The sequence below is a fragment of the Condylura cristata genome, unplaced genomic scaffold (assembly GCF_000260355.1).
Source record: "Condylura cristata isolate star-nosed mole 26May11 unplaced genomic scaffold, ConCri1.0 scaffold00006, whole genome shotgun sequence".
Taxonomy (NCBI): Eukaryota; Metazoa; Chordata; class Mammalia; order Eulipotyphla; family Talpidae; genus Condylura; species Condylura cristata.
The window spans coordinates 44,052,914-44,067,395 of record NW_004567107.1 but is presented as its reverse complement, the minus strand read 5'-3'; the positions used below and the strand labels follow the sequence as shown (position 1 = coordinate 44,067,395).

At 37.5% G+C, this 14,482-nt stretch overlaps 1 protein-coding gene across 1 annotated transcript in view; it reads right to left on the bottom strand.

Moving 5' to 3' along the window:
* KDM4C (lysine (K)-specific demethylase 4C) overlaps positions 1–14,482 on the bottom strand; it is a 349,283-nt gene that overhangs the window by 262,523 nt on the left and 72,278 nt on the right. The window contains exon 5 of the mRNA XM_004677654.2: positions 9,183–9,376. Within this exon, the coding sequence (XP_004677711.1) occupies positions 9,183–9,376 (194 nt within the window). The remainder of the gene's footprint in view (positions 1–9,182; positions 9,377–14,482) is intronic.

Here is a 14,482-nt window from a genome sequence, read left to right as displayed (position 1 = left end):
GGAAGAGAATCACTAGCCTTTGAAACTAGAGTTAGAGTATGTCCCAAGTAAAAGACAATGGCATTTTAAATAAGATATACACAGAAAGAATAAAGCCATTAAACTTCAACCTGAAGGTTTTTTTTATTACTCAAAAAAGAAACTACATGAATCAAATAGTAAAGTACCTGTATTATATATCACAAACTCAGTATTTCTGAAGTGCATAATTTACAAATGTTTTTTAAACAAGGCATATTCCTAATTATGTTAGAAAGCCAAATAACTGTTGATTTTGTGTGTGATTATGTGATATTTTCACATTATTGATGATGTTAATATTTCATTATCTGTACATTTATTAAAGTTTAAGCATTAGTATTCTAAATTATGAAGTCTTGTTAGCTAGCTATGGAAACAGAATATTTCTTCATTTTCAGTTCTTAAAAACAGATGAATGCAAGAAACAAAAAGCAACTGTGGGGGATGCAGTGGTAGGTATTCAGGACCCCCCTTCTAGATGAAGCCCTTACTGCCTTCACCGAAAGGAAGCCACTCATCCCACCTCACGCTCATCTAAGGTCATTTTCCCTTACCACAAGACCATGTTCCTGGAGAAGGAGGAACTGTGGTCCTAAACAATGAGCATGTATGCTTCCTTCTAAACACCTAGTCCTCTTCAGTTTGGAGGAATTCTGAAGGCCTTACCAGCTCCATAGCTGCCTTTGGCCTCTGCTCAGTTCTCTACTATAGTTTAACCCTCTCCCCTTCTGCCCATTTTCTCCTCACAGGTGTTGTTTCTGCTCTACTATCCAAAACACACCTAACACACAAAACTGAGTCTCAGTTAGCTTCCTGGCAACCACAGCTATAATTACAATGACTCTCCCTGTAAGAAGGTATCACTTAAGCATCAATCCAACCATAACCAGCAAATGTCTACAAAGTATGTATGGCCTTGAGTGTGAGGTATTTCAGCTAATGCCCTACAAAGACACCAGACAAAATGTATTAAGTAAAGTAATTCAGTCACAGCTGAGTCTCATCTTATACCACGTATGGCCATCTCTTCACTGAAGAACAAACTACAAAAATGAAACTCTAACAGCCATACCTCAGAGAGTCATACATAAGGAAATCGCAACAGGACATAATAAAGTGAAAGTATATAACTATATCACACATACATATAATATGTAATATATATGTAATATATAAATCATATGAACAATGTTGGTTCATGTAGTCAGAAAAAAAAATTACAAACTGCAGATTTTTAAGTTTCAAGTCCAGTATAGATTTATCTCTGCCAACTGCCTATGCTTTGGGTTAAAGTCATCTATCTATTATTTGAAATGCCTTTATACTAAGTTAAACAAACAAACATTTTAATAACTTTTGTATCCTAAACTATGTATATATTACATTTTAGGTAAATATTCCCATAGGTCAATCTATGAGCTCAATTAACTCAATCAGTATTCCTAAGCTGTAAGCAAATAACTGAACATTTGTGCCTCAAAAATCTGTAGAATACATCAGATTTTATTCTCCTTATATAGCATAATTTGAGTAACAGCATTCCTTTTGGGGGCAACTATCTCCCCCAAACACAATTCTAATGGGGGCCACCAATCTTCATACCTCCACCTCCACAGCACAACAGTAGGTCTGTGACCCAAGCCAGGACAATTAAAATACCTACCTACCGTTGTTTCCACTCACTGATCAAAGAGAAGAGCACAGGATCCAGTACAGAAAAACCCATGGCACCTCCCAAACAGGGCATTTTTCTTCCTGTTCATACAGCTAGGAATACATGAGCCAAGCAAAGAACAAAGGCAATACAAAAAAAAGAAAAGTGGAACCCCCATATCCTACAACCTCTGGCAATAATCCCACACCTGGACAATTAAAATATACCACCAGTGATGCCAATACATCACCAATCATGTCTCCAGATAAAAATTCAGTGACACATTACCTTTCTGAAAATTTTCTATTTCATGCTGTAATTTTTTTATCCCTCCAAAATAAGGTAGGTTTCTCTTCATGCAGAAAATCTCATTTTTGAGTGGTTAAAAAAGAATCTCATTTTTAAGTTAAAAAAGGCTAACTTTCTTCTTGTCTGTTCTTTCATCTTTAGTCTTTTTTCTTTAAATCTCTGGAGAGAATTCAAATCGCAGCTACAAGTGCCAGATAAAGCACTTAAGTGTCTAAGGATCTCAGAGTCATCAATTTAAACATGAGACAAAAAAAACCAAACTACCTGAAATACCTGGGGTACCTAACATGATTTATTAAAGTGATTCGCACAGTTCCTAGCATACATAAAAGGATTTCACTAAATTAAAATGGAGTCACTAAAAAGAAACAATACAATTCATAATCAGAGTCGAGCCCTGCTCTTTGAAAGTAAACTTACCAAAGAAGTCAACTCATTTGGGTAGTTATCAAAGTAACATATAATTTGCAGTCCACATGTAGAAATCTAATCACAAAAAGTCATTTCCTAGGTGCTGAAGTCAACAAAGAATTTAAGTATATGAAATAATATGTATTTTGTAAAAAGTACTATCTAGAAAGCAATACTAAGCAGCCTGAGAAAAGGAAAGAGAAATATGGCAAATATAACAAAAATGAATGGTAATTTGAAACTTTACTGCACTAATGTGTATTCATGAACTACAAGGTGACCAAATTTGCATTAACCTTCTGGTTTTTCCCTAAGAGTTATGATTTCGTTTAGCAATTTCTTTGCATTTGAGGGGCTTTCTGTGTTTCTTATAGGTGATGACAGTGAGAGTAAACAGGAGACATCCTGAAAGAATTAACAAGTCCCTGGCATTTAATTAATGTAAGTTCAGAGTTCCTATATGAAAACCCATTTAGTAATAGTTGATAAAAAAAAAAATTACTTCATATCACTTGAGAACAAGAGTAAAATTTATTTTCCAAAATCACAAAGACTAGACCTCATTGCTGCTGTGTTAAGAGAATTTTATGCTGAGTGTTCTTCCACAGGGTTCCCTCTCTGTTGGGACCATGAGCATAATAAAATGTATGTATGAGTATGTGGTAGTGTTTATCTCCATATCAGGCTCAGGTCTAAGTAAAATATGATCCATTTGAATAATAAAAGCTTTTTTAAAAAAAAGACACTTATTTATACATGCATAACTGGCATACAGGCCAGAGATGTGGGGGGGGGGGGTGAGAGGATTCACCAGAGACAGAATGGGGAGCAGAACAGAACTGACTGAAATACACTACTGAAGAGGGCAGCAGGTGCATAGGAGAGGTCTGCCATGCCACGTGGTTCACCTTGCTGGTTGGGAATGGAAATCATTCTGTAATGGCTGCAAAAGCGTCATAGTACTGTGCTTTAACCTGCTGCGTCACCAGGGAGGACCCTTAATAATAAAAGCATTTGCTTTCAGTGATCATTGTGCTTTCTTCCAACAAATATAGAAAGCAGCTGAGTAAAACAATACCAGGCTTCCTGGATACAGTTTCAGTTTTCAACAATTTTTCAAACATTATATTGAAATATATATACATCTATGCCTTAAATTGATCAGATATGCCTTAGGCTGGTCAGAGTAATTTACAAAATTAATTTCATCAGAACTTGAGACTTAGAAGCATTTATACAGATCTATTTTTCTTAGAGGGCAAGCAAATTTCTCTAATAATACCAATTAAAGCTGGAAACAAACCGCTGTTACTGCTAAGAGAATTTAGTGCTGCAAAATGTAAAAACAACACCATTTTCACTATTATCTAATTAGTCTTAACATAAGCAAACAGGCTGTATTGAGAATAAGGTTGCTAAATAGACAAATAAGCAAGTGGGGATTAATGCCATGAGCCTTAATGTAATACATCATTAAATGTTATTCGGTTACACAAGTTAAAGTAATATTCTATATATAATAGGTGTTTAAAGAAAAAAAAACCTCAATAAGGAAGTCCTTCAGTGAAAGTGTCCACTTAACATTTACTGAGTACATACTATGTACCAGGCTCATGATGTTACGGTGCCAGATATTTGATATGTAGTAGTAGTGAAAGCATACACTGGAACCCACTCCCACCTCTCATCTGAAAGCTCATTATCTCAGTGAAGAAGATGTATAGTATACATGCTTAGGTTAATGCCATGTAATGTGTTTGTTCCTTTAAAAAATAACATGTGAGGGCCCTCCCTGGTGGCACAGTGGGTTAAAGCACAGCACTAAAAAGCTAAGGCCACTTCCACATGAGTTCGATCCCCGCCTACCCCAGAAGAGATCCACATGGTGCGGCAGACCTCTCCTGGCCCGCCCGCTGCTCCCCTCAGCAGTGTACTTCGTCGATCTGCCTGTTCTGCCCCCCACTCTGTCCCTGGTGAATCCTCTCACCCTCTGAATCTCTGGCATGTACCCCAGTTCTGTATGAATAAATAAATAAATCTTTAAAAAAAATTAACATGTGAATTATAAAATTCAATAGTAATCAAGTATTTCCTTTCTCCTACTACAAGAAGAAAGGAAGAGGAAAAAGGGCAAGAATACAGAGAAGAAAGAGTGAATGGAAGAAAAGAAAGACAATGGGAAGGCTTTGATAGATACTCAATGGGAGCCTCTGATTTCCTTATTAAACCATACTTCTCTTGAAAAACCAAACAAATGATGTAATGAAAAAGGACAAAAGAGTCGGCATCTATACTAAATAACCTGGCACTTCTCTTGCTAAAGTGCATTTTAACATTGTTTGCTGAACAAAACTTAAGTCCAAATGGTTACAGCACATTATCAATCTTTCTAAAAACAGGAAATACCTTTCCTGATTTTAGAATTTTACACAGCTTAAGACATGTCCTTTTAAAAAACTTTACTTATTTCATTCTCCACAGAGTAAATATAAAAGTCTCTTATTCATTAAGTTTGGACAAGGTCTCAGAAATAAAGAGTCAAGGCATCATCTAAATTCTATATGCCCCAGTAGTCAATCAATATGAGAAATAATACTTGGAGAGTTATATTCTATTTGTCCTGAAACTACTACTCTATTTAAACAGACACATTAGGCCAATTTGGGGCTGTAAGTAATTACTATGGCTCCCCCAGGCTCCCTCCCAAGATTTATTTTTATAAGGTTGTTAAAATAATAGTAATTATGAATATTTGTACAGTACCTCACAGTTTACAACATAGTTTTGCATAGTGTATCCCTAGACCCTCCCAGCAATCCTGTAAGAAGACAAGAGAATAAATCATGCCTCCATTTGGCAGTTAAAAACACTCATGATGAAAAGAGTACAGTGATTTGCCCTAAGTCATTCAGCTGGTAAGTGACAGATTGGGATTTTAAAATACATCTTCTGGTTCCAAAGTCAATATTCACTCCAAGAAAATAAATACTTTACCACGGACTGCCAACGAGTTTGCTATCTGCTTACTTTGAGCATTCTTTTTCCCTTAAACCTTTATACCAAAAATGTTTAAATAAGTCATCACCTCTTCTAAAGTTACTTCAGTACAAATTTATGTTCAAACACTTACTCAGCAAAATCTGCCACACATAGTACTCAGAAAAGTGTCCCTGAGGCCTTCCACCTGGACCTGTGCTGAAGTGTAGCTACCCAGAAATCTCACTAAACATGGGGTTCTTGGCCCCAAGTTATATTTTAGACAAGAAGTTTTACAAAGTGTTCTATACTGTTCCATGTCTATCCTTAAACATGCTGACCTAAAACAATTTAACACACTACTGATTCAAAACAAGATTTACAAAACATCAAAGGCAAGAACTGAAGAAGAGGAAAAAATAGAAGCTTAAACACCAATCTATGAGACCAGAGAAAAGAAAGAAGCACTGGGGGGTGAGGAAGGGTGACACATCCGACATGTCATGTACAGGACATGCACATGTTCACTAGGGAACCCCCTAACGAAAAGGCAACTGTCCAGAAGCAACTCAACACAGAAGACAAGTAAAAAAGGAAATCAGTGTGTGAACATTGAGAACCATATATTACGAAGTCATACTCTCATTTTGTAAAGTAAAAACATCCAATGGCATATCACTGCACTCCTTTCATCATGACTTTCATCATGTAACCAAACTACAGAATTAGAGCACTGGAGATCATCTTGGTTAATCCTGTAAGGCTATATTGTTCAATTTGTACAAACATAACAGTTATTTTTCCAGACACACACATTAACAGCAGAGTAAAGATGAGAGACCTCATGACTGGTGCCGTGGGTCAAAGCTCTAACACAAACACCACCTCCCTCCCAATATTTACTTGGATTTGGACTGCCTCTACCAACTTTCAAAGTTTACTTCAAATACAATATGATGGTTGCTAAACTGAATTTTAATGATAATATGGTTTAATTCAAAATTATTTATGATGAGCTAATAAAATCTTTCATAAATCTACTGGGAAGTATTCTCTGAGTCATTTATATCACTCTTTTCCTACAGCAGTTATCTTAAGAAATGGAATGTAGATTAGCTCCCATAACTCACTGCTGCGTTTTATTATTTTATCATTATAAATAATGGTCAAGGTTAAAGATAATAGTGATATAAATCCACCCTTAATGCACATAATGAAGTCTATATGCATAATAAGTAATAGGGTAATTAACTATGGAAAACATACATGCTAGCAGAGAGAAATCCTTTGCAATTAGGTGTACTTATTATCACTCATGAACAGTAAGTAGCACCCTTTCCCAAAGCTTACACAAAACTCTAGAATCAATATTATCCCTGCCAGAGTATCTTATATAAGTAATTCTTAGAGGCCGGATAACTCGTATTCCCAAAACAAGGGGGATGCGAGAAATCATCTTCCTTAAATAAGAAAGCCAAAACTTTATCTAAATTCCTCTAATACTAAAACCTCAAATTAATGTGTCAGATCCATCCTCACTAATCTTTTTTTATTTTATATTTCATCCTCACAAATTTCTAACAATCCTCCAGAAAAGTTCTACTACTAACTTTTCAGATTCACGAGAAGCATAGACATAGCTGCATAAATACTAGGTTTCAACATATTGAATTACCCATTTAATTTGATTTGATCTAAACTGAAAGTGTCAAAATGAACATCAAGTTAACTGCAGCTAAGAAACTACCCAGAATCTACTAGTCTCTTGGCCTTCCCTGGTGGCACAATGGTTAAAACACAGCACTATGAAGGGATCTGTTGCAGGAGTTTGATTCCCAGCCAGGGAGCTAAATGGTGTGACAGACCCGCCCACTTCTCCCCTCAGTAGTTCATTTCAGTACATCTGTGTTCTTCTGCTCCCTACTCCATGTCTTGTGAATCCTCTCACCCCCTGCACCTCTGGACTGTACCCCAGTTCTTGTATACATAGATAAAACTTAAAAAACAAGAATCTACTATTGTCTCCCAAAAAGTACTAAAGATAACCTTCCAATAGGCTTTGCTGTAGGACTATGACAGATGAGTAAGTACAAGATGAAGACAGAAATTATACATTGTAATGCAACACCTGATCCACTGGAAAGAGGTCATTAACCCTAAAATTAGAGGCAAGTAAGTTACTGGATTGGCAAAAGCAAGAGCATTAGAAACAAAATGTTTCCTGGATGTTTCATACAATTCTGTGTTGATGTTTCATACAATTCTGTTCTGTGTGTTTTCCTGTACATACATAACAGGATTGACATTTAAGCTCTCTAAAACTAAAACCCATGAAAACAAATTCAAAAAGAAAATTGACTAACAACAAACTAGAGGAAAGTGACTAATAGGCTAATAATTACAAACTTACAATACAATGGCTTCTACTGAGTGTTTTTTTAAAGATTTATTTATGCATATAGAATTGGGGTACAGGCAGGAGGTAGGGGTGGGGGTGGGGGAGTGGTTGAGAGGATTTGCCAAAGACAGAATGGGGAACAGAACAGGTAGACAGACAAAGTACACTGCTGAGGGGAGCAACAGTTGAGACAGGAGAGGTCTGCTGCACTATGTGGGTCACATCCCAGGTCAGGGATAGAATTCGTGCTCAAGCGGATGTGACTAGCTTCTTTAGTGCTGCACTTAAAGTTCTTGTGCCACCAGGGAGGTGCTTGAGTACTTTAAATTGTTGCTCAGAAAGACGAAGAAATTAAGGCTATACATTAACATAAACTTATTCCTTTCCTCACACCCTCCATTAAAAGAGTAATAAATAGGCTTCTGTATTGATATCAATTCTTCCTTGAGTCACCACGTATTGAATGAACTTGATGTTTATATAGAGGAAACTGGACAAATGGTCATTAAGATGAAAAGAATTCAACTTTTACTCCTAACTAGTACCACATTAACTTTCAACAAATGCTCACAGAAGTTACAGACGGCTGACAAATTTTCTAAGACTGAAATATCTATCAACCCATCACCTGCAAAATAATATACAAGGGGGGCCCTCCCTGGTGGTGCAGGGGGTTGAAGCGCTACACTGTGAAGCTAAGCCAAGACATGGCCACTTCATGTGAGTTCAATCCCCACCCTGAAGGTAAACCACATGGCTTCTGGCTCACCCGCTGCTCCCATCAGCAGTGTACTTCATGGATCTGCCTCTGCTGCTCCCCTTTCTTTTTCTGGTGAATCTTCTCGCTACCCCTTACCTCTGCCTGTACCCCATTTCTGTATGCATAGATAAATAAAATCCTAAAAAAATAAAACAGGCCAGGGCCCTCCCTGGTGGCACAATGGGTTAAAGTACAGCACTCAAGCAAGCTGCAACTGCTTCAGTGCAAGTTCGATCCCCAGTCCCAGAGGTGACCCACATGGCATGGCAAGGCAGACTACTCCTGACCCGTCTGCTGCTCCCCTCAGCAGTATATTTTGTCAATCTGCCTGTTCTGCTCCCCACTCTGTCTCTAATGAATCCTCTCACTGCCCCTGGACCTCTGGCCTATACCCCAGTGCTGTACACATAAATAAGTAAATCTTAAAAAAAAAAAAATAGTCTACAAGGAATATAACAAGATAGAAGTCACCACTGGCTTTATGGCCTTAGTAAAACTATGGGCAGAGGAGAAGTAGAGTAGAATTTTACAGTCAAAAAAAATTCTTACAGTTCATATAAGTCTAAATCTGAGTGGCATAAATCCTCTTCAGTAGATTCATATTGACAAATTTCAAAAGTTTAAAGCAAATGAATATTAAATGTATAACTTGCCAAGACTTGGGCTCCCCAAAGTGGAGATAATTAATGCTGTAGAGGTCCATGTCTTCAGTGTGCCATGCAAAGGTGGTTTTCCACATGCCAAAATAGAGGTAAGGGGTATTTACACCCTCAATAGAAATGCCACACTCTTCTTCAACCACATCCAAAACTGTATTTAGGCGAGCTATGTTCCATTCATCCACACCCTGGAACCGGGAGAGAAAGCGAGAGAAGGGGAAAAAAATGAAATATTAGTTAATAAATAAAGATAACATTTACTAATCAAATTCTCATCTCCCAAAATTACTATAATGTAAATTTCAATTCATTTAGAAATGAAAATTAAAGCAATCTTTTTTGAGATGTATTTCTATATCAATCCATTTTATTTACATATAAACTCAGTTTATAAGCACATACTTACACAAATACACATTATTATTAATAATCCAAGAATACTACCAGTGTATTGTAGTTCTATATAAATATTAGTGTAAAATTTTACAATAACTGCCTGACTCAAAATGGAAATGTAAATTAAGGCTCTATTCTCTACTTGCTATTAGCAAAAAATTACTGATTAAAGAATATGATCTAGAGGTGTTTTCCATCTTCGGTCTACCCTTTTCTTTGTTTGTTTTTGGAAGTGGGCATTTTGCTTGCAGATAATTTATTTATAGATTTGTAAAAAGTCAAACTTCATGTGATCCCAATAGTGAAATTTATCTTCTGCCATCTCTCTCATTCCATTCATTTTCATTCTTGCATGTAATACATCATTTCTTAAAAGTTAAATATAATTAAAGCAAGAACCAATATTATTCTGAGCCATAACTGTGTTTTTATTCCTCCAACTAAATATAATCTCTTATTGTTGATGAGAAATGCAAAACACAGAGTAATTACTAAAAACTGCTTATCCCTGGTTCAGCAAAATCGCTTGAGTAGTGTAATTTCATAACAGTAACAGAACATTTGATGATAGAGAAAAGGTTGTATTCACTACTATGAAAGCTAACATGACAGGAAAATGTTCTGGTTTTATTAGACCTTATCAATAAAGTAATTAATTCACTATACAACTGTTTAAAATGTTACCAACTATATATCTTTTCCATATACTATCCTCATAACCACATTGTAAGTCTCAGAAATTGGACCTATTCCTACACACCTACACAATCATTTAAATATTCATTTAAATCCATCTCAACCTCCTCATGTTGCTATTGAGAGGGGTATAAAATTCATTTATGGGGCCCTCCCTGGTGGCGCAGCGGGTTAAAGCACAGCACTGAGAATCTAAAGCCACTTCTGCATGAGTTCGATTCCCGCCTGCCCCGGAGGTGACCACATGGTGTGGCAGACCTCTCCTGACCCCCCCGCTGCTCCCCTCAGCAGTGTACTTTGTCAATCTGCCTGTTCTGTTCCCCACTCTGTCTCTGGTGAAGCCTCTCACCGCCCCTGAGCCTCTGGCTTGTACCCCAGTTCTGTATGCACAAATAAAATAAATCTTTAAAAAAAAAAATTCATTTATGTATATCTACAAGGTTCTCTCCAATAACTATGTCAGTGATTTCATGACAATTAGGTCAAAAATGTCCCTTATACACTAAAATTTAATAGGGTTGTTCTGTTTCGACTTGGATGTTTAGATGATTCTATAGTAAGTATATTATCTTACTTCTCTCAAGCTTCTAGATTAGGAAAATTGTTTGAAGAAGTAATAATGAAACTCTGTCTCAGGATATATAGTGGTAAATACCTCAGAAAATAATTTAATTCCCAAGCCCCCCTTAAATAATCAGTCAATACATAAATTAAATCCTACAGTGTGAAATTTACTATTCAGAAACTGGCCCAAGTATATTTTTGGAGAAGACCTTAGGTTACAATATATGAAACTTCATAAAAGTTCAAACCAATCATGTACAATATTTTTTTTAAAGATTTATTTATTTATTCATATAGAACTAGGGTACAGGCCAGAGATGCAGAGGGTAAGAGGATTCACCAGAAACAGAGTGGGGAGCAGAACAGGAAGATCGACGAAGTACACTGCTGAGGGGAGCAGGGGGCGGGTCAGGAGAGGTCTGCCGCGCCATGTGGATCTCCTCCAGGGCAGGCGGGAATCGAACTCATGCAGAAGTGGCTTAGGCTTCTTAGTGCAGTGCTTTAACCCGCTGCGCCACCAGGGAGGGCCACATGTACAATATTTTATCTCACTCTTTATAATGATGCAGTCTCATAACTCTAGTCCAATCAGACTTCAGTTCAATCACTCTAATAATAGAGACCTATTTAAAAGTCATTACTGAGGCAATGAATATGAAGCAATAAATAAGGACCATATTAAAAGAATCATTTTTAAACTGAATGAGCTTAAGAATTTAGGAACACACTATTCCTCTGAAATTCCTACATTTGAAGAAGTCATATTTTTGAGTGACATCATCTTTTAAAAATAACTGAGGTTGAATTCCTCGACATCCTTAGGGCTAGACATGCATTTCTAAGAGGAAGAAGTAGAGAACAAAAGTGTTAACAGAAGACCCAGATACTGCCCAGTGCTACTACTGACCAGCAAGATAATCACTGAGGTTTTATGAGCTTTCAATATTTCTTCATGAAAATGTGAAGGCTACACCACCTCACAGAGTTGCTCAGAGTAATGAATAGGCTAAAGGACACAACACCTTTGGAAAATAGAACTTATTATCTTGGAACCGATCAACTGAATGCCTCCACTATTCTCTAATAATTTTTTTTTAAAGATTTATTTATTTGTGCATACAGAACTGGGGTGCAGGCCAGAGGCTCAGGGGCGGTGAGAGGCTTCACCAGAGACAGAGTGGGGAGCAGAACAGGCAGATCGACAAGGTACACTGCTGAGGGGAGCAGTGGGCGGGTCAGGAGAGGTCTACCACGCTATGTGGTCTCCTCCGGGGCAGGCGGGAATCGAACTCATGCGGAAGTGGCTTTAGATTCTCAGTGCTGTGCCTTAACCCGTTGCGCCACCAGGGAGGGCCACTCTCTAATAATTTTTACTTGTAAGCTTTTGCTAAAACAATAGCTGAACAATTGGTGAATGATAATAAAAGTTTACTGACATTCTTTTTAATAATAAGCAAATAAGAAGCATGCAACCATTTCTTCTGGGAAAGATGTTTAGATGTCATTTTTTTTTAAAGGTTTGTTTATTTATGCATACAGAACTGGGGTCAGAGGTGCAGGGGCAATGAGAGCATTCACCAGAAAAAGACTGGGAGCAGAACAGGCAGACTGACAAAGTACACTGCTGAGGGGAGCAGTGGATGAGACAGGAGAGGTCTGCTAGGCCACATGGGTCACCTTGAGGGCCGGGGATTGATCTCACACTAAAACAGCTGTGGCTGGTTTGCTGTGCTACTCTTTAACCCACTGTGCCACCATGGAGAGGCCTTAAATGTCATTTCTTTTGCAAATATGAAAAGCCATATAATTTCAATAAAAAAGGTTATAAAGATATTAAGAATAACTGGTATAACAGCAGATAAGAATAAATCTTACTGCTTCAAAATGTCTTTCTTATTAATTTTTGTTCTCTGCTATTAACTGAACAGTCTATCCCCTTCTAGGACAGCTCTTCTCAAACACTGTGGAACACCAGGTATCCTTCACAGATTTAGGCAAAGAATATTCTTCATTTACCAGTTAGGTAAAAGTATTTTACTATACCTCATTACACTCTATACATATATATATATAACTAACCAAAACAATCTGACAAAATAGGTAAAATTATATATACAATTGAACAAATTTTAGAAAAGCACCTAAATTTGACTTCATCACTCTAAACAGGAAGCCCAAGTATTTTGATTATAAGCTCTACTAGGGGCCCTCCATGGTGGCACAACCGGTTAAAGTGCAACACCATGAATCTGAAGCTCGCACAGCCACTTTGCCACAAGCTCAATCTCTGGACAAGGAGGTGACCCACGTGGTGTGGCAGACCTCTCCTAACCCCCACTGCCCCCCACTGTTCCCCTTAGCAATGTACTTCGTGGATCTGCCTGTTCTGCTCCCCACTCTGTCTCTGGTGAATCTTCGCACCACTCTTGCACCTCTGGCCTGTACTCCAGTCCTGTATGCATATATAAATAGATCTTCAGAAAAAAAAGTCTGCTAGGATTAATGCTCCATTCGGACTACCTGAGGAAATTTGGTTTACTGTGATGCAATCTCTTAATCACTGTGCTTCCAATTTTGATCATTAAAACAACAACAAAACTTATCCTCCTCTTCTCTCAGCCTCAAATGTCAATAAAGAACCAGAAGCTAACTTTTAGAACAGGCAAATACATAAAGTCTATTTTTTCCCACTCAGGATTACAGATGTCCTACCCAACCACTGACAAACCTTATCATGATGCTTCACTTGGGGGTTGGTGATAAAACTGCTTTAGTAAAAAAGCAGTCTCCAGAAAGACCCCCACCTACAAATTAGCCCCATAATGCCCAGCCAGAATTTGCCAAACCATACAAAGCTTAAAGTTGTCAAGTCTCAGCACAGAATCTGCACATAGATGCACATAAACACAAGTTCCAGACAAAAGTTTCTTTCTACTATCCATCCACCAGAATAAAGCTCTTCCACATAATATTCCACAGGAGTTTGGGCAATATTTATAAATCACCTAACTTGCCCTGTGCAGGCATTTTCCCCTGGTGAGCACTCCCTTCGCACCAATTACCCAATCAAAATTCTAGGCCGCTCCTCCTATTTGTCTATTTACCCTGTACCTGTTAGGTTTTCCAAGTAGGAAATACTATTAGACCAAGATTTGTGCACTTGTGTAACTAAGAAGTTTACAAAGGATTATTATCTGTATCTTTTGCTTATCAGGAATCAAAAGACAATGTGAAAGGATTCCTAAATCATAATTACCACAACCATAGTCAGAGCTGATTTAGGACCAGATTTTGGATTTTGCAGGACTAAGTGTTCCAGAGTGGCATTAGAGCATAAACAATATATCTAGAAACACACACACAGAGAAATCATAGCAAGTTTGAATTCACAATCATGTGCTCTGAAGGCCACATCTGAGCTAATGAACACACACTTCTCAGGACTGTGAGCACCTAGATATCTCTGCAGTGAATGCACTAAAGCAATTGGAAGACTTAAGGAGACAAATGCAGCTACATGACATATCAGTAAGCTCACCAACAACTAACAATTCCTACCTACAAGAAAATGAATGCAAAGATCACAGTAAACCAAATTTCCTCAGGTATTCCCAATGTAACATTGATCCTAACAGAGT